At 39.8% G+C, this 26,391-nt stretch overlaps 1 protein-coding gene across 5 annotated transcripts in view; it reads right to left on the bottom strand.

Moving 5' to 3' along the window:
- The window catches only part of rbfox3a (RNA binding fox-1 homolog 3a), a 340,080-nt gene that overhangs the window by 125,480 nt on the left and 188,209 nt on the right, over nucleotides 1–26,391 (bottom strand). For 2 of the 5 annotated variants that reach the window (XM_084434216.1, XM_084434219.1), the window contains exon 4: nucleotides 11,241–11,362. In XM_084434216.1, the coding sequence (XP_084290342.1) occupies nucleotides 11,241–11,362 (122 nt within the window). Of the gene's footprint in view, nucleotides 1–11,240; nucleotides 11,528–26,391 lie in introns of those variants that run through there. The other 3 variants (XM_084434215.1, XM_084434220.1, XM_084434218.1) reach the window with 2 other exon arrangements.

The following is a 26,391-nucleotide window of genomic DNA, read 5'->3' as shown; positions in this document are numbered from 1 at the left end:
TTCACCTTTCATTCCCACAGTCCATTAGAAAGGTGTCAGGCATTAAACTGTGCAGGGGATAATGCCTTTAAGTCACACCTTCAGAAAGAAGGAGAGCGGAGGAAGACGAGAGCGCGAGAGAGAGGAAGATAATGGAGCGTCCCTGTGATGACCTTTTTCTTGGGAAACCCTGTGTAAACACAACTAATGTAATAGCAAAGGGTGATAAGCGTGAGCAACCATGTCCTCATTCTGTTTCTCCTTCTCTTTCTCTCTACTATCTGCAGAACAGCATGATTCTCTTTTGCGCACAGATCCCTTTTGTAGTCAGGGGAGAAATCCCTCTCCTGCTCTGCTGTTTAATGGTCTTATCTGCAGCGAGGAGAAGATTAGGCCGTGACGGGCGTGTAAGAGCCAGCGTGAGGCGGCAGGATTACACATGGCGGTGGGAGGAGCCGCAGGGACCCGTGGGCCGTAGTGAGGACCTCAGGGGATCCTGGTGGTGGATGGGAGGTTGTAGCTGATTCTGATAGCTGAGGTTGTGTCCGACCATGATGCTACTGCTTCACATATTCACTGACAGATGAAAGAAAAGCTGGAGAGAACAGTTGCGCGGCAAGTGAGTGGATCTGTGTTCTTCGTCTTCTCTCACTGTAAATTAATTATAGCGCCTTCCTTATGAGACAGTTTAGCTAATCGCAAAATCAATCTTTGATGAAAATACATATATTTTTAAATTCCATTATAAAGTAAGGCATTACAGTGTTATTTCTGTAATATTTATATGCTACTTTTTCAAAGACTGCAACGTTCGTAAGCAAATCTTTTATCACTTGTTTCTGCAAAACAATATATATATATATTATTTACATAAAATAACCGTTTATGTATTTTTGTAGTGCCATATAAAGGGTTAATTCTTCAAAAAAACTATTGTTAACAAGGTAAATAATACACAGAATACACTACTGACAAACAACTTAGTAAGCTATATTCCTGGCAGCTTTGATTGGCAGGGCCAGTGTCACCCTGGCCCATATTTGATCTCGCCCATGGGAGAAAGAAAGAGAGAGAGGAGAAGTGAGATGAAGAAAGTGATTGAGTGAGGGACAGATGAGGCCAGAGCGGATCGCATTGGATGCTGAGTTGTTGGCAACCGAGATGACAATATTGCACTCGACTTAAAAATACAAACAGCCAAGGGGTCAACAATAATGACTTTACAGAAACCAAGACTTGCTCGGCATGCATTTGTAAATGTCACGGCTGAAAATAGCTGCTGAACAGAAAAAAAAAAGAAAAGAAAAGAACAAAGGATTAACAAAAAAGATTGTGTTACCGTAGGTCATTCTGTTAGAGCTACTGTCCCACAAGACTGAATAAAGTTTTTCTGGCCGTCAGACGGCGGCTGGATGAAATCAACACACGGTAAATGTTACAGGACCCACATTATGCAACTAGAGAACACAGATCAATTAGAGTGGTGACAAATTAGCGCAAGCCTTTCATTTAGCAACATGACACCGTCGGCAGCCGCTCTCCTCTCCGAATTACATGGCTGATAGACGCTGCTTCCGAAAGACACAGCTTGATTACGCAACGCTATGAAGGAAAGCATGGCTTTTCCTTGGTTAACCTTATGTATCTATGTGAACAAGTATAACGCTTTTTTTTTTTTTTACGGCACATTTTTGTAAGCATGCATAACTTTTAGCATTTGAAAACAATTTCAGAAGAGGACTGTGACTATATTAAAATTTACACCAAAATACTTTTGGCAGGAAAATATTAATCAGGGGCTTACAGTACATGGGCTAAAATCACACAATGTACGGCCACCCTACAGACACAAAAATACCAGTACATTGGAAGCAATACATATTTTTTTTTGTTTATATTAAAATTAGGGTAGAATTAATATCATTATATATGGTAACACAGTGTCCTTGTTACACATTACATGTAGTAACTATAGTATAAATTATCCATAATTACATGCAACTAACCCTACAACAAACCTAATTCTAATCCTAACCCCATAGTAAGTACATGTAGTTAATTAATGTTACTCAGTAATGTATAATTACACTTTAACAAGGACACCATCAAATAAAGTGTAACCTTATATTTTTTGTGTTGATATTTAAATAAAGGATAAAACAAGCTACAAAATATCAATAAACGTTAAATTTCAGATATAGTGGTATCATGACCACCCTACAGAAAACGAACGATTTGGTGATGTGGAACACACAATACTATACCAGCAGCACAGCTCATTAAAGGTAAATGGCAAAGGTTGTTTAGGGCTAGGCCTTGCTAGGGGGGCATAAAAATAGGCCAACGTGCCGTTTCAAACCAAACACGAGCTCTATGCTCTTCCATCTCTACACATGCTCGTTGAAAAACAAGTCCCTTGCTCTGAGCTCTCACTTATTTATTATTGAACAGACACAGCAGCACTTCTCTCCCGTCTTCCTCTGCCTTTTTCATTATCATGCTACTGTAATACTATCATTAAATCAATAATTGTTCAGTAGATTCACGGTTCACACTGTCCTTATTGAAAGTGTGAGGAAAAACAGTCTATTTGTCCACACGCATTCACACCTTCTCATCTACTCTGAGGCCAGAATTTTGAAATAATACTTCTGAAAGCACACACACAAAGCGAAGAGCTATCTGTCATCAGAAATAAGCGTCAGTCTGCCTGTGTGAGCTAATCAGTTACAGGATGTCTGACAGGGGTAAATTTTATCTCTCTTCTCACCCGGGCCATCAGAAAGTAAGCTCAGATTAGATTAAGCACGTCTGCGAGTTTCATTCTAAGAGAATATGCCCCTGTGGCCCCCGTGACACAGCCTGTGCCGTCTGCGTGAGGGTGCGCAAAGGCCCTCTGTCCCGCGCTGGGCCGGATGAGACTGGAGTGATGAAGGGGAATGATTAATGGGCAGTCGGTGCTATCAAAGAGCACAGCCAGCTCAAAAGATGAGAGATTGCTTTCTGACGATCATTAAATCCTGGTTGCCACATCTACGAGTGCGCACTTTTCATCTGGCCCCTGACGGGGAGAGAGGGAGCACCGTGTGACCAAGAGAACGGGATGTTGAACGGGGAGCAGGTTTATGGTGGAGGTAGATTTCCTGTAAGCTAAAAGCCCATTTTCAGCACAGTTTGACATTGCCAGTGTCGTAGGATCTTTCTTTCATCCCCTCACCTCCTCATTATTTTCAGAGGTGCAAGTAAGGGGCCGTTCAGAACGACGGTATCGTGTTTATAAAAAGTTGACATTATTTGTACTAGATGTGGCATCTAAAAAAACAATAGACACGTTGAAACGATCAACGATGCCAGACTAGCATGTTAAAGAATATATTTAATAACAACTGAGATACACTCAAAGTGACAACAAAGATTCAACGTGCCATTCAGTATGAGGGTGTCAGGTTTATAAAAAGTTATAAAAGTATGAAGTTATTTCTACTAGACGCGGCGTGATGCTAAAAAACATTGAGACGTAGAAAAATCAATCTCGCACATTTAAATTAAACAAAAAACCTATTAAAAAAAGAATTGAGATGGAAAATAGACACAATCTGTGCCTTTCAGTGTGAGGGTGTAAGGTTTTAAAAAAGTTGAAGTTACTTTATGTTATGTTTATGTTGAGATGCTAAAAAAATGAGACGAAATTTGAAATTATCAAATATGTCAGTCTATTAAACAACAGAGATAGACAAAAAAAAAAGGGCATCTAAGACTCAAAATGACAAAAATACTCAATGTGTCCATTAGTGTGACAATTTAAAGGGATAGTTCACTCAAACATTTAAATTCGGTCATCGTTTATTTACACTTCTGTCAATCCAAACCTGTATTATTTTTTCTTACAATAAAAGTCCAACTATTTTGGACCTCGGTGAGGTCCCATTATAATGGATAAAACCATTACTTTTTTTTTGTATTTTTTGATACATTTTTGATTATTTTTGGGTGAACTATCGTTAAAAGCGTAACTTTTTACATGGAACAAGACGTTAAAAACAACGAAACGTATACGAATGGTCAAAGTTATCTGTCTAGGGCATAAATGGAGACAAGATTCACACGAAAAGACCTCTAAAACTCTCCACTCATTGAAAATGTGGCAAAAACATGCCTTTCTACTAGTTGCAAGTACAATAATGGGAAACTACATGTAGCTTTAAGTGATGTAACCAACAAACAAGTGCTGTGAAGGTCTATCAAAACAAATACAAATAGAAAAGCATTTAAACTCCTCTATAGGGACTTAATAATAAAGCGGTGAACATACATCCCCTTTTCGCTGTGTGAGTTTGAACACTCCCCATCAGTGAACTGAGAAATTGCCAGAGCTATGCAGAATCAGGTCATATGATCCTCTGTCCTCAAAAAGAGCATCAATACTATCCATTCTGAACAGCCACGGCTGATACTCATCTCCTCCAGGACCAGCACTGCGGAACAAGGCCCTTCGGAGTGGAGGAAAATTAAACACTGCTCCGACTGAAAGCAAATAATGCAAAGCAGTAACTGAGCGAGAGAAAATCTGTGTATGTATTTTGGTGGAACAGATAAACTTAGAGGAAGTGTAGGAAAGAGAGAACGAGATAAAAGGAGGAGACAGGCTTATCGCATGCTACAAGCACACCGTCTTATCCCAGCAGGTCCAGGGTTGAGGAAATATGGAGAAACAATGGCATAAAGGCCAACCTGATGGGCGGCAGAGACTGTACTCACCCAAAAGTACATCATCATTTCGGTCAGGGGCAGGTGGGCACTCACAGATGGAAATCGGATGAGGGGTGGGCGCAGTGCTGGCCGCCTGGATCAGATTCTTGGTGCTTGAAAGTCCTGTGCTCTTCCCAGATCAGTCCAGAAAGAAGAAGAAAAAAACGAATTGAAGCAACAACTGTTGACACTATAAAAAAAAAATGTACCTAGTCAACAGGAAAAAGAGGAATAGGCAAAGGGGCTTCTGTCTCCGCTCTTCAGTTTCCTTGCACTTTCCACTCTTTCTTTCTTCTTCCTATAACCACACAAGTAGCTTTCTTCACGTCACTCACTCTGCACGTCTTCTGCCCCGTGTCGTTCTGTTCAGGGTCTTATTGGCGGGCGGGAGAGTTCTAGAGCGGGCACTCCAGGAGGTGTTTGGCATCTGTTCCCAGCATTCCTTCAGTGAGGCTGTGTTCCTCCGCAGGGAGAGGAGTCCATTGACACTTCAGGCACTGATACAGCCACGGAGCAGCTCAGCATCCGAGCACTCGCAGAGGAGAGGGGAGGGGAGCTGCTGCTGCTGCTGCGACGTCTGCCGAGGGAAGCCGGCTAGTGGTGAGGATTGAGAAGGCTGTAGGAGCGGTTCTTTCCCCTCGCTTGGTCTCGACGGTCAGCTGATGTACATGAAAAGTCATGCAATGTGACAACGAGGCAACAAAGACCCGTCGGAGGGGGGCAAACGGGGGGAAAAGCGTAAGTAAACTAGGTAGGGCGAGTCGGCGTGCAACGTAATGCCTTTTGCTCTTTCTTGTGTCTTTTTTTTTCTCACCAATCTTTTTCTCAGTGATAGAGAGGGAGCGGAGGCAGGGGTTTCGGTGGGAGAGGGGCTTGCAGGATTCCAGCTGTGGTTTCAGCCAATCAGGAGTCGGAGTGAGCCGGTGGAGAGCAGGGGGAATCGCTTGACAGGTTGCGTGCCATGAGAACAGTGCTGCTCTTTTTGGTAGCTTTTTTGGTGCGTGTGAGAGCGCAAGACTTGTTTGTGCGTGTGTGTGTGTGTGTGTGTGGTTTGAGCATCTAAGTGCATGCGTACACAGCCACGCGCCTTTCGGGAGGCTGGGTGGGTGAGGGGGGTTACGCTGCCATTTAACATCTCAGCTGTCTCAGCAATTTCAAACCCACACCGCCAACAGGCAGCTACAGTGTTCTTAAATATTAACCTCTGCGCTGTTGCACGTTCATATTTGGATTTGAGAGAATGCTAATTTTGCTCACGGTTCATTTCGATTAGAACAAAGCATGTCAGGAGTGACACTGTCAAAGAGAGTTCACATTTCCCATCGTGCTTTGGAATATTTCATCTCTGCCGTAAATCAATGAAAGAGTTCTGATAAGATCTGGTGTAGCCTATTAGATAATTATAAGTTTATTATATATTATATAACATTGTATATTAATAAATACAGTTTTGCTCATAAATGTACATACCTCCTTCTGTAAAATGAATCTAAGAAAAATTAGATCAACTCTTATAAATTAAATCATTAAACAATTTTTTTACTGCTCTGAAGAACTTTTATTAATAACAGTAACTTGCAAAATCCCATTTTTGTAGGGAACATTTAAATATTCAACCCTTTTTAACCATTTTTCTTCTACACTGTAAAAAATTTCTAACCCTCCCAAATCAAAAATTTCAAGTGACCGATAACATCTACATTTTTTCAATTGGCCCAAGTGAAAATCTGTAAATTTAATTTTATAATTTACAGAATTTCACTTGGGCCAATTGAAAAATGTAGATGTTATCGGTCACTTGAAATTTTTGATTTGGGAGGGTTAGAATTTTTTTACAGTGTATAGTATCATACTGAACTGACCGACAGCTTCAGTGATTATAAAAGGAGCGTTCTTTCCTTGCTTTGTGTAATTCAGTCACAATTTGAAGAAAAGGTTTAGTTTTTTATGAGACTTTGTTATTTCCTAATTAATTTCCTAATTAATAATTGTAATTTCCTAATTTCCTATATTTTCCAAATATCAGGGAGTGGAAATGGCTAATAAGTCAATAAGTGCTCCTCTGCCGCCTTCTACTGGTTATAGTGGTAATTTGATGTCTTTTTTTAAATAAAAGTGTTTGTTTGCCACCAAGTTAGTTTTCTTACATCTTTAAACTTTTAGTTTTACAAATAATCACATTAAAACATTTAAATGAGATAATATCTAAAGCTTTGAAGTTCTGAAAAAAGTGTGAAGCACTTGAAAGCCCTTGGAATGTGCTTGAATTTCACTCTCAAAAGATTGTACGAACCCTGAGATGAATAATGTAACAAACAACAACAACAACATTCGATTATTTCTGCCACAACACCATATTTACAGTTAGCACAATATTACGGACAAAAGTGTTAAACAGGATAATGTACATCATTTCATTTATTATTTAGTCTTGGTAGTTGTATGTAACTATATGTTATGTTAAATAGTTTAGTTTGGGTCGTCCCAGCCAATAATAACATGTGTTGCATGTGATGGCGGGACTGAAGTTTAGGGAGTGAAGCTCCGCTTCCTGAACAATTAAGAGGCTGCTAACTACAGAGCATATGGGTTGAGCTTACGTCTAGCTCCCCCTCGCTAGATGTACAGCAAGGAGGAGCGAATGTAATTTGGGTTTAATGGGTGGAGCTAGAATGTCCAACCACACCCTAACCCTAACCACAACTCTATCCCTCCACCCCATTAGGCGTCCAGAGAGGTATATATTTTATATAAAGAGATATACCTTAAAGTCTTGACTACAAAAACTCTTTTAAACATTTTGAACCATATTGTCCAGAAAAAAAGAAGAATAGTTTACTGAACACATGTTGACCTAATAGCAGGATATGTCACATTAAATGGGTACTGTTTTCACAGTGGAATCTACCTTTAAACAGACATAGTTTCATAGTCAGCCAAAAATTATATTTAGCTGAAAAATTCTATATAAAACCAATTAATGAAACAACAAACATATCAAAATTAACAATGTGGGGCAAAACAATTTGAATTAATAAATTGTATACAATTATTAAAATACTATTCATTTTTATCAATTTGAAATGTGACACATTTGCACAATTGGACTTCTTTTAACTCACTCAAAACCATAGTAACTGAAAGTAAACTGTGTGACAACTAGCCCCGTTCTCCCCTAGTGTTGTTGTTCTTTCTGTGATATTCCTGTCCACTCCATCAGCATTCTGTTTTCTCCCACTGCTTCTCTTTCTCTCTCAAACCCAAAACATTCTCTCTCTGTCTCTCCATTCCTTCTCTGGCACTATCTGCACTGTTTTTCCCCAGCATGCCGAGGGTGCTGCATGTTCGGGTTAAGCACTCGGAGGACGACTGGCCCTGGGGACGTCATTTTCCATTACAGAGACAAGAAACCTTTTCTCTCAGATGAAGAAGGAGGGAAAAAGTCAGAGCCCTGAATTGGTTATGCTCCTTGTCGTGTTCTCTTACTCCCCCGACTCGCGATTCGTTTAGTCAATTTTTAATGCCGGCGTTGTGCAGTACAGTTGTCAGTTGGCCCGATCCATGGGTTTGATCTCCATGTCTCGCCTGATCTTTTTCCAAGCTTATGGGCTTGCGCGGATATGTGACGCAGAGTCTAAAAATGTGGCACAAGCTTGTTAACGGTCACATTTTGCTCTGATGCAGTGCAAAGAAAGAAAAGGACAGATAGATGGAGGAAAAAAAGCATCAGATCAGATGCATCGCATGCATTTAGCGCAACCACTCACTTTATTCTTCCACCACACACAAGCACGCACGTCTCACCCTGCCTGCAGCAACTAACGCCCTCTACGTCTCACCTGAGTATAGTTGTCAATTGGCCTGAAGTGTAAAGGTGGTATTTTTCTTCTTTAAGCAGGGCAGATGGGCAAGGTTTGGTCTGAGCAGGTCCAGACTGAGCCGGTGGCCAAGCCAGACTGTCTTAATTAGGAGCCGGCCGCTGCCAACGGCAGGTGAACACATCTGGGACGCCATATTGGCCGCAAGCGCAGCAGGTCTTGGAAATAGTGCAAGCCTTGGAATATTTGACGGGAGCAGAAACGAGCGATTCCCTCTTTCTTACCCCCATACTACAACCCAAAAGTGAGCAGCAATACATCTACATGCCACACAGAGTCAAGCTTCCACGCTGTGCGAGCCTGCCAGATATTAAAAGTCTCTGTCTTTGGAGGTTTGCGTTCGTTTTGCGTGCTGCCAAGGCCCGCGCAGCCCCAGAGTGCTATCAATTACACACATTCTGCTGAAAAGCTGAAATTCAGCTCTGAGCGCAGTCTGACAGGATTCAGCAGTATGTGCACGTCTGTGCAACGGCTATTGGACGTTCACGTTTCCTTTGTCCCCTGTACCTGCCCTCCACTGCCTTTGTTTGGAACGAAGATGACACAATCACAGCGTGTCGCTCTTAAAGCACCTTATAATGAAGTCGAGTCCTCCCTTCTGTGAAGATACACACACACACTTACTCTTTCAGGCATGTTCGCCCCACTGAGCTATACCTTCCTCATCAGTGCTTTACCCAACGTCATCATTTCTGCCTCCATAAACTCAATGGAGCTGCATGCTCCTCTCCTTCTCTCTCAACGCACTCCCTTCCAATTACCGCGCCATTTCATTTATTCATTAACCCAGCAAGGAAATTCGAGGGAGAACTAATTCAAAAACAACCGCCCTCCATTTCTCTCCATCTGGTGGGGAGGCTCGATTCTCCAAACTTGTTCAAGTGGCTTAATCTGGTTAAGGTGCAGTTTAGCGTCTGCAGCGGAGTTTGGTGGGGGGGATTGAGGAACGGGTCGCAGTGCCAGTCCATTTTCATTAAAAGCACCTACCAATGACCAAACGGTACTGGAAGTGACATGCATGGAAGTATGGCCTAATCAAAAAAACAAGCGGATAAAAGGCAAGGTGACGTTGCACTTGATTACAGAGGCATTGACTAATTTACTTAATTTGTCAAAAAGGAATGTGGTTTGGAACTGAGGTAGAATTCATTTATAGTGATTTAAGTGGTAGCAAGCGAGCGCACTTAAACGCTAAACGTGCTTTGGCTATTCAAAGCATTGTATTTCCAAATGCCATTAGCAGAATTTCCTATCTCCAAAAGTGGAGAGGAAAATTAAAGTTTGGAAAAAGTAAATGTTGGGAAAATGTAATAGCTTTGGGCCTTCCAGCTACGCCGACCATTATTCAATCTAAATAAAGTAATTTTTTTACAGCCAAAAAATAAATAAATAAAATCTACTCAAATATATAATTTATTTATGTTGCTGGCAAACAAACAAAACAACCTTTTAATCATTATACATGGCTACTTATAAATGTCAGTCATTGAAGAATTTTTTTTTTGTCAACAGAATAGTGTACCAGCATTTACCAGCAAGGGATAGCTGGGCCATGATAACTAGCAAAACCCTGACCCCTTAGTAAAGACAAACTAATGTTTTCGAACACGTGAAACACTTTGTCATTCAACAATAAAGATGCAAAATGTTTAAAAATGTCACAATGTCAATAGATATTTCATGTTAATTTAAGCAGCATGCCAGTTCATGAATGGTAAAGAATATTTGTGCTTTGCCATAAATTAAAAACAGTCCTAAAAAATCATATTAATAGAAGGGACATATTAATATCTTAATATTCCAACCATAATCAAATGATGCTACATTCTCTCTGAAGAAAGCAGTTGAACTACATCCAATTCTGCTGCTAAAGTTTTCATCTGAAACATGTCTGCATGCTCAATTGGGAAAGCAGTGAAAAACAAGTTACCCTCAGAGATTTATACTTCTGATCCTCCAAATCCTTTTTTATCTTAATCGAGTATAAGCAGTAAATTGCTCCAGCTCTGCCTCCTCCCTGTCCTTCCCTGCCTGTATGCTAATATTGTTTGACATATTTCGGAGGAAGACGGAGCATCAATATTTATCAATTCATAATAAGACAGAGGCACTGACATGCGCTAAGATTACAGTTTAATTAAAACTTGAGTAGCCTACTAATATTCAGTTCTTAAACAGACACATCATATGCCAATGCATTATCTACTCATTTAGATCTTGCATCATTGAGAAAGAAGATAGACAGGGAAATCAGGAAGGAGAACATGACATGAGCCTGCAAGATCAGCCCCATTCCCTTTCCACTGCTGTTCTCTGTGGTTTGGTGTAGCTGTCAGAGCAGAAAGCTAAATAACCCTAGCCATCATTACATATTACTATTGAGTAATTATATAACTTGTAATTATGAAAACTTCACTGAATGTGCCAGCACAACTATGTCCCCTTATATGTAAAAAAAACAAAAAAACAACAAAGGAGATCAAAAATCACCTCTGGTAAATGTTCTGGCCATCCAAAACACAACTGATGCCAAATCCCAAATACCAGTGGGAGATCCTAAGGTGGCAAAGGGAGCAGAGAGGCAGTGCCAACCATGCCAACAATCTGGAAAACACAAAGAGGGCATCCACTTACCAGTCTTGTGACGAGGGGCACCCCGAAATGCCAGAAGTGATCGTTCAGCAGCCCACTGTACACTACGTTTCCAAAGAGAGCAATGCTTCCTGTTTTACACAGCCCGTTTCCTGGTTTCGTTTCTACAGAAGGAGAGAAAAAAGACATTTGGAATAGGTTAAATAACAATATACAATGACTAAACAATTATTAATAATACACAATATTACAAAAGAGAAGAAGAGTAAAATAATGAAGCTACAAATAAAGACAAAAAATGAAAAAGGAAGGAAGGGAAAAAGAAAGGAAAAAAGGAAGGAAGAAAAAAGGAAAGAAAGTATGGAAAGGAGTTAGTAAAAAAATAAAGACAGTAAGAAAAGAAGTAAGGAAAAACAAAGAAAGCAAAAAAGGAAAGAACATTTGATGGAAGGAAGGAAGGAAGGAAGGAAGGAAGGAAGGAAGGAAGGAAGGAAGGAAGGAAGGAAGGAAAAGGAAAGGGTGGAAAGGAGGAAAGAGGAAAAACAAAGGCAGTAAGGAAGGAAAGAAGGAAGACAAAAACAAGAAGCAAGAAAGGAAGGAAAACAAAAATGTAGAAGAAAAAAGAAAGAAGGAATGAAGAAAGTATGGAAAGGAGTTAGTAAAGAAATAAAAACAGTAAGAAAAGAAGTAAGGAAAAACAAAGAAAGCAAAAAAGAAAAGAACATTTTAAATGTAGTTGTGATGGAAGGAAGGAAGGAAGGAAGGAAGGAAGGAAGGAAGGAAGGAAAAGGAAAGGGTGGAAAGGAGGAAAGAGGAAAAACAAAGGCAGTAAGGAAGGAAGGAAGGAAGACAAAAACAAAGGAAGCAAGAAAGGAAGGAAAACAAAAATGTGGAAGAAAAAAGAAAGAAGGAAGGAATGAAGGAAGTATGGAAGGAAGTATGGAAAGCAGAAGGAAGGAAAAACAAATGCTGTAAAAAAATATAAGGAAGGAAAAACAAAGGAAGCAAAAATGGAAGGAAAAAATGAAAATGAAGGTAGGAAGGAAGAAAAGAAAAGGTGGAAAGGAGGAAAGGAAGGAAAACAAATGCAGTAGAGGGCAGTTCACACAGAACGAGTTTTTTCATTCCTCTGTGCAACTTTTCCATTGTTTTTTCAATGCAAACATGAGCTAGACGGACGCCTTAACTGTTGCACTCGTGTCTTTCGCAGTGTCTTGCGCATTACTCAGCATTCTAAAACCCCGACACTAAAGTTAAAATAGTTTAACTAAAAATAGTTGAAAGTTTTAACCGCGTTCTGTTTGAACCAGGCCTACGAAAGGAAGTAAAAACAAAGAAAGGAAGGAAGGAAGGAAGGAAGGAGGAAGGAAGGAGGGAGGGAGGGAAGGAGGGAGGGAGGGAGGGAGGGAGGGAGGGAAGGAAGGAAGGAAGGAGGGAGGGAAGGAAGGAAGGAGGGAGGGAGGGAGGGAAGGAAGGAAGGAAGGAAGGAAGGAAGGAAGGAAGGAAGGAAGGAAGGAAGGAAGGAAGGAGGCAAAAAAAAAGAAAGAATTGTATTTTTTTTGGATTCAACATGATCTCAAATGTAAGAGAGACATAAATATTTCTTTGACAATTTGAACACGTCCATAAACACTCCTCCTCTCAGCTGTTTAGTGCCCATCAGTCTGTGTGTGACTGGCATGGTGTGAGGGGAAGTGCTTGGCATGTGATCAACAGTGGGGTCAACCTTGCTTACACAGCAAAGCAAACTAACAGCTGCATTGAACCTCCTTTTGGTAACACACACACAGACACACACTATGATCAGTACTCACAAAGACAAAAAGAAAACATGACTCTGACATCACACATACACCATATCACATCAGTTCAGCAAAAAAAAAAAAAGAAGAAATTCTCCATTCCCCCAGTCTTGGAAAGCGGTCTCAGGGAAGCGCGCGCGAAGATTGCAATGTGTATTAAATTATTCCCTATAAATGCCAAGTACAGCAAAAATCAGCATTACGCCTCAAAACAATAGTGAAGCGCATATTGTGGAGCGCACCACAGCAAGCCATGCATTCATTATTGAAAAACAAAAAGTAAAAAGGCCCATTAAAATGTCACTTGTGCTCTTTGTGGCTGCGGCAACACATGAGTTTTAGTGTTATAAATGGGCCTTGCGTTATTGTTTATGGTGGCTGCTAGCCGCAGGCTACCCGGCGGTGACTGTAAAGTCCACGGATCACACACCACGAGTCTCCAATGCCGCTCCCTCCCTCTCTATACATCACCCCATGAATATTCATGCCACAGGGCCGTGCTCCAGCCAATCGATCACAAGTATAACGCATTTATATCCATGATACATGTGGCTGATTTTTTGGTGTATAGAAATAAAAAGATATGGCCTAATTAGCAATAAAACAGCCGGCGTGCCGCTTCGCCGTAGATTTGGAGGCCGAACGGCGCTCCTGCTCTTTTTGCAGGTGATGTAATTCAGAGCGTGCCGGCGCTGCATCACAGGAACGTGCCCGTAAGGTGAGACTCGATGCGGGGACGGATGGCTGTCACTGTGTTTGAGGCTTTCCTGCTGTCTGTTGGCACCAGTTGAAGCTCCTTTGGCATCCGCGGGCATGTTTCTCACCACGTCTCACCTGTGATTAATTATTGAAATCGAGATGAGGATGCAGTAAAGTAAAGCTGCACTGACATGCTACACTGCAGATACATTACAACAACCCCCCCCCCCCCAGGCTGCTTCACTATCTCCCTGTCTCCTTTTCTTCTTTTCCCCTGTTTTTCCCTCATGCGCTTTGTCTTTAAAGCCCCCCTCTCTCACTCTCTCTCTCTGACAACCTTTCCTTAACTCACTCTATCTCACTCTGCCCTGCAGTTTGGCAAATTTGACAAGAGCTTTAAAAACTGAGCGAAATGTCAAAGTTGTCATAAACAGTGTGTGAGATAACACTGACATAAATAGTGGGCGATAACAGTTTGATTTAAGGGAGAAAAGAGTGTCATCACATCTAAATCTGCCATCAGCGCATCTCGGCCCAGGGTTTGTCGGGTCGTCGCTGCGCGCTCATGCAGATGAATGGAGGATTAGGTTGAAACTGAGACTGTATTATCTCGCGTTTCTCTGCAAGGATGACAATAAGCACCGTAAACGATCCCTGCCTAATCTGTTGGAAAGCACCCGGCTTTCAATCTCAAGTGTGATGCGAGAGTGGAGGATTCTAGGTTTTCCACGATAACATAATAAGGGAAGAAACATACATAGAAATCTACAATATACAATGGCTCTATAAAAGTGGAAATAATATCCCATTACAGAGGCTTTAACTGAAAAACAAACGTTCATGTATGAATTGCATTAAACTAAATATTCTCAAGTTCACACAGCTGTCATGGCAGAGGAAACAAAGATGCATTGACAAATTCCACAAACGTTTGGGTAAAAATATCGACTTGCCAATTAATTGTGATCCTCATTTAACTATCTCTATATCGATTTTTAAAATCCCACAATAGATCTCTTTATTCTAGAGTTTCCTGCACCACTTTTCAGAGGCAACACAAGCAGCCCCACAGTTAAATATATGATCCTATGGCAAGAGAAGTCGTATTTAACCCGAGTTTGGTATCTGAACTGAATGTGATGAGATCAAAAAGAATGTGTACCGCAAAATTATAGCATGAAAATGCAATGCTGAGTTCTCGTAACGTGCTGCACAAAATACAGTGTAACAAGTGTGGTGTGAATCACGAAAAAAGACTATAATGAACTGGTTATTTTTGGTGAATAAAAAACATACAGCGCAAATAGGGAAATTCAATTCATTACTATTTTTTTTTTTTTTAAATATTGCAAATAGGTAGGTCTGATTCACAAACAAATGAATCTAATGATAGTAGATTCAGAAAGAATCAGAAATAATTACATGAGTCACTGAATCATCCATTCAACTGATTCAAATTCGGGAATGAACCACATGACTGTCCCTACTGTATAAAAGCACTCACAATCTTGCTATTTTTTTTTTCCTTCAGCACAGTTTTGATGATTTGTTTTGCTTGTACAAGTAGGTTTGCGCAAAAAATCTGTTTAATCTTTAGCATTTGGTTGTGTTGATCTGTTAAATAAATAGCATTTGAACTGCATATAGTTTGGAAGGATACAAATGTATCAAATTAGAAGGGTCCTTGTATAATTTAACCAAAATAGATATCAAATTAAATATTGGGTTACACTTATTTCGATGGTCCACCTTAGACATTCTACAAACTATAAGTAACTTTGCAACTACATGTCAACTAACTCTCATTAGAGTATTAGTAGACTGTAGTAGACTGTTAGGTTAGCGTTAGGTGTTAGGGTTCGGGTTAGTAGAATAAGTTGACATACAGTTGCAAAGTTACTTATAGTCAGTAGAATGTCTGTTGGGGGAGCATCAAAATAAAGTGTTAGGAGATATTTAGCAGAGTCTACTAATACAGAGTTAGATTGCATGTATTTGCAAAGTTAGTTATAGTTTAATGTCTAAAATGGACCATCTAAATAAAGTCCTAGCCCTAGTTCCACTAACATTTAAAAGCCAGAAAGTGCCCATATACTGTCATTCAAAAGTAAAATGTAATATATTCCTATGTTGGCAAAGCTGAATTTTCAGCATCATTACCTTATCATCATCTTCAGTGTCACATGATCCTTCAGAAATCATTCTAATATGCTGATTTGTTGCTCAAGGAACATTTATTATTATTATTATTATCAATGTTGAAAACAGGTGTGTACACATTTTTTCTGGATTCTTTTATGAATAGATAGAAAGTAAAAAACAACAAAAAACCAGCATTTATCTGAAATAGAAAGTTTTTTTTTTAATAAAATAAATAGAGAAATAAAATAGAATAGAACTAATAAGTGCTAATATTAATGGGTCAAGTGTTGATGAAATAGATGTGTCTTTAGCCGTTTTTTGACAAAAGTCAGTACGAATTTTTTTTTTTTTGTGGAAAGAATTTAATACTTTTATGCAGCAAGGATACATTAAATTGATCAAAAGTGACAGTAAAGACATTTATAATGTTACAAACATTCTATTTAAAATAAATGCTGTTTTAAACTTATTTATTCATCAAAAAATATTGTGTTTAGGTTTGTTCTGGTCCATGTGTTGGTGATAGTGTGGTTAATGATAATGACAACAATGATTATGACCTTGATGTTCCACTATTGTGAACCTATGAAATGCTAATGATATGTCCTAATAAGACTGATTGACAAATTGTATGAATAAAAAAAAAAAATCTATATTTGTGCACTAATTCAATTACCTTTCTGGGCCAGTCTTCCCATGACAATATTTGCAGTGTCCAGGCTACATGACACCTTATGAGTTGGGTATTTGTGTGTTTGTACACATAGTCTCTCTAGACTTCAGGAAGGCGGAGGTAGCGTCTGAAACAGTGGCAGTATGCGGTTATTAATGCCTTGCGTCCCTTGCAGCAATGTCTGCCGCCACAGCTTCATGCTGTATTAATCAGAGCGCCGGCACGGACTGCCCCTCCAACTGCACATGATTAAGTAGGACTGGAGCAGTGTTTAAACAGACACAGCCACACTCCCCATTCTGAAACAAGGCTTTTGAGCATCCCCAGGGTACAGGAGGGGGTAATGAATACATCGTTTGGAGAGGCGTTGTGATGCCCTGGAGAGGGCTCTGGAAGAAGAGGACTTCTTTTTCTCCAGCCCTTGTGAATCAGGCTCTGGCCCAGAAACAGGCAGGATGGAGCAGCCATATGGACAGGCTGGTGTGGCTGGTGTGTTTGGGTTGGACAGAGGTCCTGACAGAGCTGCCCCACAGAGAGGAAGGGCCAAGTCCGCCGGTCTAGTTTCAGAGCGATGCCAGAACAGATCCGGGTCAGTGTGGCTAATGGAAGCACAGGCCCAGGACAGGATGGCCACTGCCAGAGCTAGAGGGCTTGTGGGAGGAAGCTTCCAGCCGGAAGAAGGCAGACATTATGTCACTCCTGTTGCTCATTTGGCAATAACAAGAGCAAGAGTTTGATATTTTGCAGTGCAGTGGGTAGTTATTTTTTTATAGTGGCCCCTAAAAGTATTTGGGCACTTGTGCCACATCTAACAATGTATGAATGTCATTGCATTACACAGCAAAATATCAAACCAAGTGTCATCCTTTTTAAAGCAAGCACACTTTTCAAGCAAAACATTGTTTCAAATCGTAAAACCAAACATATATACACATGTACATATACATATATACATGTACATATACATATATACATGTACATATACATATACACACACATATATACACACACACACACACACACACACACACACACATACATATATATATATATATATATATATACACACACACACACACACACACATACATATATATATATATATATATATATATACATATATATATATGTATGCACATACATACATATATGTGTATGCACATAGAATCATGACATGAAAAAGGCCGGATCATGACAGGGAAAAACAAACATGTTCTTCGGCAAAGAACTAATACAATGCAGATAGTCTGTATGTACGTGCATTGAGAATTTGACTTATCTGTATAGAACCCAGCAAAAGCGGGGGAGGGACTTTTTGCACTTGAGCGAGCTATTGACGAGAGCACTAAATAAATACAATGTCATCAGCCGAGCACTAAATATGCTGAGGTCTCCAACCTGAAATTAAAAATCAACCAGAAGGCAATATTGATGGAACAGGAGAAGCGATAAAATCGGGCAAAATGAGCTTTTGAAACTTTCTCCCTGCCATCGTTGGGAGATGATTGTTTGTGGGGGGATGCCGTTCTGCCGTGTGATAAAAAATGACTTGCGCCCGCTGCTCGTTTCTTTGTTTCCACCCTTTTGCTTTACGATTCTCCCATGTGCAGAGTTTTGCGATGGTACGGCCCGGCATAATTTATTAAAATATGAGTAAATCAATGGCTGATGTCCTTATAGATTACTTTGAAATCATAAAAGAGCCTTGACAGGAAATGCAGTGTAATACAATTTAATTAAACTGCATATCCTCCCCCTGTGCAGCCACCTGATTAAAGTGGCAGTCAAATAAAACAGCATTTAATTGGCATACAACACGAAAGCTGTTTGCATGTTTATTTAACATTGCAGCGTATTAATAAAAAATTAGAACCCTAATTGGCCTAACTTGTGCAGGCAGGAGCAAGCTCCTGGCTCCACTTCTCCCTACAGTTTAATGGACTGTGACTGAAAAATAATCCTAGGCTAGTTTAATATTTCTGCAGTCATACTTGATGAAAATCCCTTCTCCCATTGGCCAAGAGCCACACATTAAAAAGCAATCATGGATACCTGGGCCTGCTGGTGAGAATCCCCAGTGGAAAGGACCACTTGGAGCGGCCTGGCAGAGAGAACTGTCCCGGCAGGGGGAGGGTGAGGATCATTAGTGCTTTGCATATCTCCAGTGTGCCATTCCGCAGGTTCGTCCCTAGCCAGCTTCTCCCCCTCAACACTTCAGAGCCCCATGTCATCCCACCTGGCATGTCACCAGAGACAGCTGGAAAGCCCCCTCCCGTGTGCTCTCTCTCTCTCTTGCACTTGCTTCAGATTTGTGTGCACGGACCACCAAAATGAGTGCTGCTTTGATCAGTGACCAAACATCTCAAATGAGCTGAGCAAACGTCCAGCCCAATGAGACCCTCACTGTCCCTGCTACTGCAGTTTCTTTTTTAAGATTTACAACAACAGCCTGGATATAGTCTATAGTAAAGGAAAAATGGATATTATATTATATGATAACTTTACAATACGGTTTCATTAGTTAACATGACATCATTTTCAACAAAAAAACTTTTATGCGGTTTGGCCGGTCATTTACATGACAACAACTATTTGGGGGCCTGAAAATGCAAACTTTTGAATACGGATTTCAAAGTGAAAGTTTTTGAAAATGATACCATAACCATCTCCATGTAAAAAAAAAAAAAAAAAAAAAAAGCAGCAAATTTGTGTATGCGTATTACCTGTTCAGTCTATAGGCGTGTAGTGTTTCTTTACAAAGTGACATCGCCAACTACTGGCCTGGCATAATAACAGCGTTTTTGCAGATTCGTGTGAACGGGATTGTTTTGACAATGCAAATGCAACGGAAAACTTTTTAGCACATCATTATGGTGCAAACGTACTCTAAGTGAAAGGAGAAAACAAGGGACAGGTGGAGTTAATCAATTAACAAATTAGGTACTATGGAAACAAATGGAAACATACCTAGGAACCATGACAGCTAATGAACAGGGACAATTGAAACAAGTACTAAGCCAGGTAAAACTAGGGAGATACAAACTAAATAGAAACCTCACGTGACATTACTATTCACTGAGAAAAAACCCAAATAATAAATTGATAATCTAAAGTTAATTCAAAGACATTACTTTATTTCCTTCTACTTTATTGTGGCAGATAAACAATAGAATAATTCTCACATGATAGAATAATTGACAATGAATACAGACATTTTCCTCGGGACAAACACCCCATTCTTAAACACGTATTCATGCCACTTCGCATGAAGACCTCTGGCACCCTCTTGTTTAAGCAAGAATGCACAACAATCAACAAACAGACATGTCTATCCACGCAGCTGAAATGGCTGGATACAGAGAAAAACAGAGAGACATAGACATATTTCTGACAGCTGTACTGTATCACTCCCCAACAATCACTCAAAAGCATCAAAAAGCACCTTCCCAGACTTGATTCATTTATATTGTATAGCAAGTGCTGCAACTTGATTTAGAGGGAGAGAAAACACCAGGAAAGAAATAAGGCTAGCTGCAAGTGTAGTCTGTATGCTAGTGAGGATTCTTTCCTCAAGAAGACTGGAAATTTACCGCTCGTTCTTGATCTGCTCTCTTTTGTCACCCACAGCTGCCAGAAGATTCCCAGGAGTCAAGAGTCACACAGTCTTCGAGTTCAAACTCCTCTGTCAGTTTTCATTTACTGTCTGTGTGTGTGTGTATGTGTGTGTGAGAGAAAGAGAACTCTGAGGATGACAGTAACTGAGAAATGAATGTTGTAAGGTGACGAAAGCATATATTGAATCTAATCGCTACTGGATTAGGGGAATAAATAGTGTGTGACAACATAACCAATAGTAACAATCCCCTCAAGCCCCTGCCCCTTTTGTCTCAAAATGAATTGTGCCCCACTCTGATAAATGTAAATAATAATAATAATTATTATAAATATTATAATAAATAACAATACACGTATACACCATTGCCACTAACAATAATAATAATAATAAAAAAAATAAAAAAAAAATAAAAATAATAATAATATATATATATATATATATAATCTAAAAACATTTTTGGTGGAAGCATTTGGCGGAGGTGAAGCGGTAGGCGGAGTTTCCTAGGCAGCGCTACACAGCAGTTCGCCGCGAGTCTTCAAACTACACGAGCAGCCAGCAGGTAACATTAAAGGGTAACTAAACCCCTGGTCAGAGCCTGACTCCACCCACTGGCAATATTTGAAAAATGCTGGAAAAAAGGGCAGACCCCAGCGGAGATAGAGGGGACGAACCGAGGGCGGGGCTGAGCGGGGGGGGGGGGGGGGGGGGGGGGGGGGCGTGCACCTGAGACCCGCAGTGACGGATTAATTGACAGCTGCTGTCAGACTCTAAAATGGAGAGTGACTCACAGGGTCGCAAGACGACGTAAAGTACATGCATCTGATGAGTTTTATCGAGTTGATGTCAATAGCACGCGCTCTGTAGGCATATTCATATTTTGCCGCTATGTGAAAAAATCCAGCAAAATGCGCCGGCGCGTTTGTCGACCCCAGAGGATTAACTTTAGCCTAACCATAAATTGTGATTAAAATATATATGATCACTCACATCAAGACGCCGCTGCGGTGGTGGAGTCCATGCAGGAGGAGCAGCGTTAGGCACTACATCGCTTTTCAGCACGAGCTGTGTGGAGAAGCCCATTTCTACCTCTATTGCGTTGGAGAAGCAATCCCGCGTAAAATTCAGGTTGCACACTTGAGCTCCACTGGCACCTAATTTCCAAGTCTGCTGGAAAGCTATGCAGTCCAGCAGTGCTGTTGCAACCAGCAACACTACACCTACGTACCCTCCTGACCACTGTACTAAATACAGATAAATCTACGCTAACTTGAAGCTATCCTAACTGATGCAATACTATGCGTGGTAGCTCGTACCAAGGGAGGGCGTGGTGAGCTGGAACCTGCTTACGTCACGCAGTACCGCTTACGTCACGCAGTACCGCAAACACCCAATAGGAAAATTCAACTGCAGTAGCCACCGTTCAACCTGAAGAGGGCAGCATTCAGACGTTTTTACACCATATATTGTAGAATTAAAACACTTTATACCCAAATGTCAAAAAAGTTACTTGAATCAATGAACAGCACTAATAAAGCCCCATTCTTACAAATCATTAACTAAAAAAAGTTGGTTTAGGGTTTAGTTATCCTAATACAGAAAAGTTACATTTATCCTACCATGCTACTGTAAAAGTTGCGGAAGCATGCGAGTTATGCTTAACTAATAAAAGTATAACTTGATTTCAGCCGCATTCTGAGTCTGACAATGTCATTCATTTTTAACCAAGGCCATATAGCAAGTGTTATTAGCTTGGAGAAATACATCTAGTGAAATGTAATCATAAGTCCATGTCCAACTCTAAATTGTAAGGAATTTATATATTTGATTTTGTAGTAACACTTTACTAAACTAACATGAACTAACCATGAGCAACACCTTTGTTACTGTATTTGTTAATCTTAGTTAAAAATAATATAACTGTTAATTGTTTATGTTATGTCACAGTCAGTGCATTAACTAATGTTAACAAATACAACTTTTGACTTTAATAATGTTTTAGTAGGCTAAATGCTGAAATTAATATTAACTAAGATTAGTAAATGCTGTAGAAGTGCTGTTCATTATTAGTTCATGTTAACACATTTAACTAATGAAACCTTATTGTAAAGTGTTACTGATTTCATGATAGCTAAAATTTACAACCTCAACAAAACTAAACATGAATTCCTCATAATTATCTTCTTGATTCACACTGTTTTCACACTGTTTTGTTTGGTAAAGTAAATAATATTTAGTAATATTATCATAATTTCCCTATTTTCGTTCGATATGTTATGCATTCTAATTGTATCAACGAATTTGCATAGAATGCCAAGGAAAGAAAGGATTTAAAAAACAAACAAACCAGGAACTCTTCTTTTTTCTTTTTTTTTTTGCCCTTTTTTGTCCTTCCACCCCTGCCCCTGAGGAGGCCTGTGCACGCCACTGCTCATCAGTGTATGGCTACTGTTACTTTGCCTGCTCTCTCCTGAGTTATGTTGTGTGGATTATTTATTAAAGACTTTTGAATCATATCATCTTTGTAATCTGTTCTTAACTACCATGGTGTGACAATTAGTATTAGCTTAACAAAGTGACTTATTTCGCTATAACAACTATTCCTGTTTGTGATCGGCAATATTTTTAAACATGTTTTTGAAAGAAGTATCTTATGCTCACCAAGCCTGCATTTACTTGATATTTAAAATGCCCCTATATTAGGCTATTCTAAAGGTTCCTAATTTTGTTTTGGAGGCCTCCTACAACTGGTTTACATGCATCAAAGGTCAAAAAACACTTTCATTTTCTCATAATATACATTGCACATCACCACATTTTTCAATAATTCTCAAAAGGCTCGTCAAGTATTTTAGTAAGACCGTAATAACGTGAGTTAGCTGGTTAGCCGGAGGCCTACACAATATAAAACACGTATTTTGAATACCCGGTAGAAAATATATTCATCAATAATTAATCATACTTACAGGTTGTGATTCTGAGGAGCAAGTTGGTCCAAATAAAGTGGGTACTGCCCCATCTTTAATGGATAAGTGTTTTGTAAATCCCATTTAGACCTCATGGAGGTTTGAGAAGCAATGGTCAAAAGGTTGTACTACAGTTGTATCGCTGTAGGAATTTAAAATGTTAGTCTTCACATCCTTATCCTTTGGATGTGTTTACAAAGAGAATTTACTTTTGCGGAGAAGGGAACATCGTCTTCTCAACATTTAGACAACACCACCCAGCTACAGTGCTTGAGGGCAGGTCAAAGTGTTTGTGGGCGGACAATGTAGAACATAAGCGGGCATTAGGCAAACGTGTTACCCAGTGACGTGTAGCCGTAACGGAAGAGGGATTCAAATTCCTGACGACTCGTTTAGGTGGTTCATAGTCGATCCTTTCTTTTGAGAGACAATAACTTTATTTATTGTGTACTTTTGGCTTCACAGCTTTGCAGATTGTTTACATTCACAGACAGCTACATTACACATTGCATGAAAGGTAATATTAGAAAAAGCATAAGGGGCACTTTAAAAACCAGTAATATTGTAAAACATTTGAAAACAGTGTAATATTTTTTGTGGAACCCATAATACCCTTTTTAGGACTCTTTTATAATAATAAAAAATCTCACTGACCTACGTTTTTAACAGTAGTGCAAATATATAAACAAATAAATTATATTTGTCATAAAACAGCATATTTCTCTAGACACACACCAGATTCGACCTGCCACCAGTTGAAAACCACCACTATACATTACAATGCATTGATTTTTAACACATGATAAATGCACACATATAACCAGTCACATTCGATGTCCTTAATGGAGGAAGTGCCTTTGAATGTGTGCGAGTGAATATGACCGTGTATGTGTGTGCTTGTGTTGTAAGTCACAAACAGTGTGATCCCTTTGCTAGCCTCAGGATACCTTGTATTGGAAAATCCAGCATAGGAGGTCTAATTGAGGAGCTTGGGGAGAGGGTCTATTAAAGATCAAAGCTGATTGATTGGGCCTGAACTGACAACCTGTGTTCTCCTGTGAACTGACCACATGGAGGCATTCCCTTAACAAGGCCTGGGTCAGGCAGGACCAACACACAGACAAACACGAAAAAGCATTCAAAGATAAAAAGAAGTGATCTTTAGATCTTTAATATTTCTGGAAATTGTGCCAGAGCTGGAGGGCTGATAGTCAAATGACTATGACACATCCTGACTGGAATCACAAAGGGATTTCAATGTTACATCTCATCCAAAAAAATCACTACAATTCATGCAGGTTGAAAATCAGCCAATGACAGTGAATGTGTTTGATGTTTCAGGCCCAGAAAACTCACAGATGCAGTTCTAAACAAATACATCAACGTGATCTGCCAAAAAAACACACACACATTGAAACCCATAAACATTAGCAGTGGGTGAAAATAAACAACTTCTATTCAAAATCATCCAACCATCCATCAATCCATATCTAATTTTAACTCTTTCCCTGCCATTGACAGAAATTTCTGGCTTTCTGTGTTTTCACTGTTATACGGTAGGGGGGGGGGGGGTTGGGGGGGGGGGCGCTATTACGCATCTCCTGAAAAAGTACTGAATCTTCTGATCAAAACACAGGTGAAGAAGAAGCAGAAACAAGCAATAGCATACGTAATCATATGCATATGTAAAACAATGCAATCCTCAACATTAAACAGCATTTAAATCAAAACTGCCTAATGTTACCGAATGAAATGTTGATCCAGGATGAGGTATAGGACTGTGAAGCTGTGGAGGGGTTGATGGACTTGATCTAGCCTACTCCATCTTTGTTTTGAATCCCATCTCTACATAGCCTTTGACAAAAATGTGATTTTCTCAGCTTTTTCTCAAAATGTTGCTTTTTTACTAAACTTTTTTACTAAAAAAAATGCATGAAGCTAGAATTACATGGGGTTTCTTTTGTTTAAAAGTATTTCTTTTGCTATATTACATGTTCTCATGCAACAAAATATTCTGGGGGCCATGAACATTTTGAACAACAACATCATCAACAAAAAAAACGCTGGCGGTTAATTGCATTTCAATTTAAATTACAAATCTGCATGGATCCTTTTTTCTCCCTCAGTTTAAATTCAGGAAATGAACTGGAATTCTCAATTCAATTATGAATGACGCACAACACCAACTCTGACCCACTATTCTTCGAAAGTGTATTTTATTTAGCACAAGCGTCTTGGCAAGGACCTCTGGAAGACCTTGATAATGCAACTCATTACTTGGTGCCACAACTGACTGACACTCTGACAGCTCTCAAGAAAGGATGTAAGTTGGTTTCATAACATTATATATCAAGGACCAAACCGTTTGGAAGGGAAAGGTAGTGAGATATTTATGAGGAGATACACAGGTCACTGTAGGGAGTGTATAATTTATGCCTACCATCTCTGAAAAAGTTATGATGAGGTATTTATGAAGAGTCTAAAGCACACCGGTTTATCACGTCCTCAGAAAGCCTAAAGTTAAAAGATCTTAACATACCTTAACAAAACAGATCAAAACCTATAATAACCCAAATAAAAAGGGGTAATGGGAGTCCTGGAGCTCAAAGAGTATCCATGCATACTCCATCATTGTAGCTATTACCCCTTAGGTGCGGAAAAGCAGAGTGCCTCTGTTTTCTCCCAAGGCTGTCCTCCAGGCCAGCCAGCCACTCGCCAAGCATCAATCAAGCACTGTGTCCTGGTATAGAACCGATCGATGGCCAACACAGCATCTCATTGATAGAAGACAGCTCCTGACTAAGATATAGCATAACTTTTCTGCTGCCTAGTCCAGCAATAATCTCCAAGGTCAATGGGAGACGTTCAAGATGGCAGCATTACACGGATCCTGGGGTTTGATGCCACTGTGTGCACCAGGGAAATCGTTAAATCCATAACGGGCAGCTCAAAAGCAGGGCTCGTGACAGGAGGCATCTTATGCATGAAATTCTGATCTCGCCTGCCTGAGAGGCCAAACAAACTTGACCTGGACGAGACAGCTTATGGGAGATCTGAGTAGGGCACTTCCTTTAATTACAGGCATACAAGCCTTGTTGTTTTTTTAAACACATTTGCTGACTGTTCAATTGTAAAGTGAAGCAATCACTATAACGTTCATGCTATAACATTTTAAATAGCTACAACTGCCACAACTTTTTGGAGGGGGGGGGATGTACTCAACATGCCAACTTTAATGGCCATGTGCATATTTCAAACTGAGTGACACATTGAGGAGTGAATTCAATAATTATAATTT

The sequence above is a fragment of the Rutilus rutilus genome (assembly GCF_951802725.1).
Source record: "Rutilus rutilus genome assembly, chromosome: 16".
Classification (NCBI taxonomy): domain Eukaryota; kingdom Metazoa; phylum Chordata; class Actinopteri; order Cypriniformes; family Leuciscidae; genus Rutilus; species Rutilus rutilus.
This window is presented reverse-complemented; position numbering and strand designations above follow the sequence as displayed.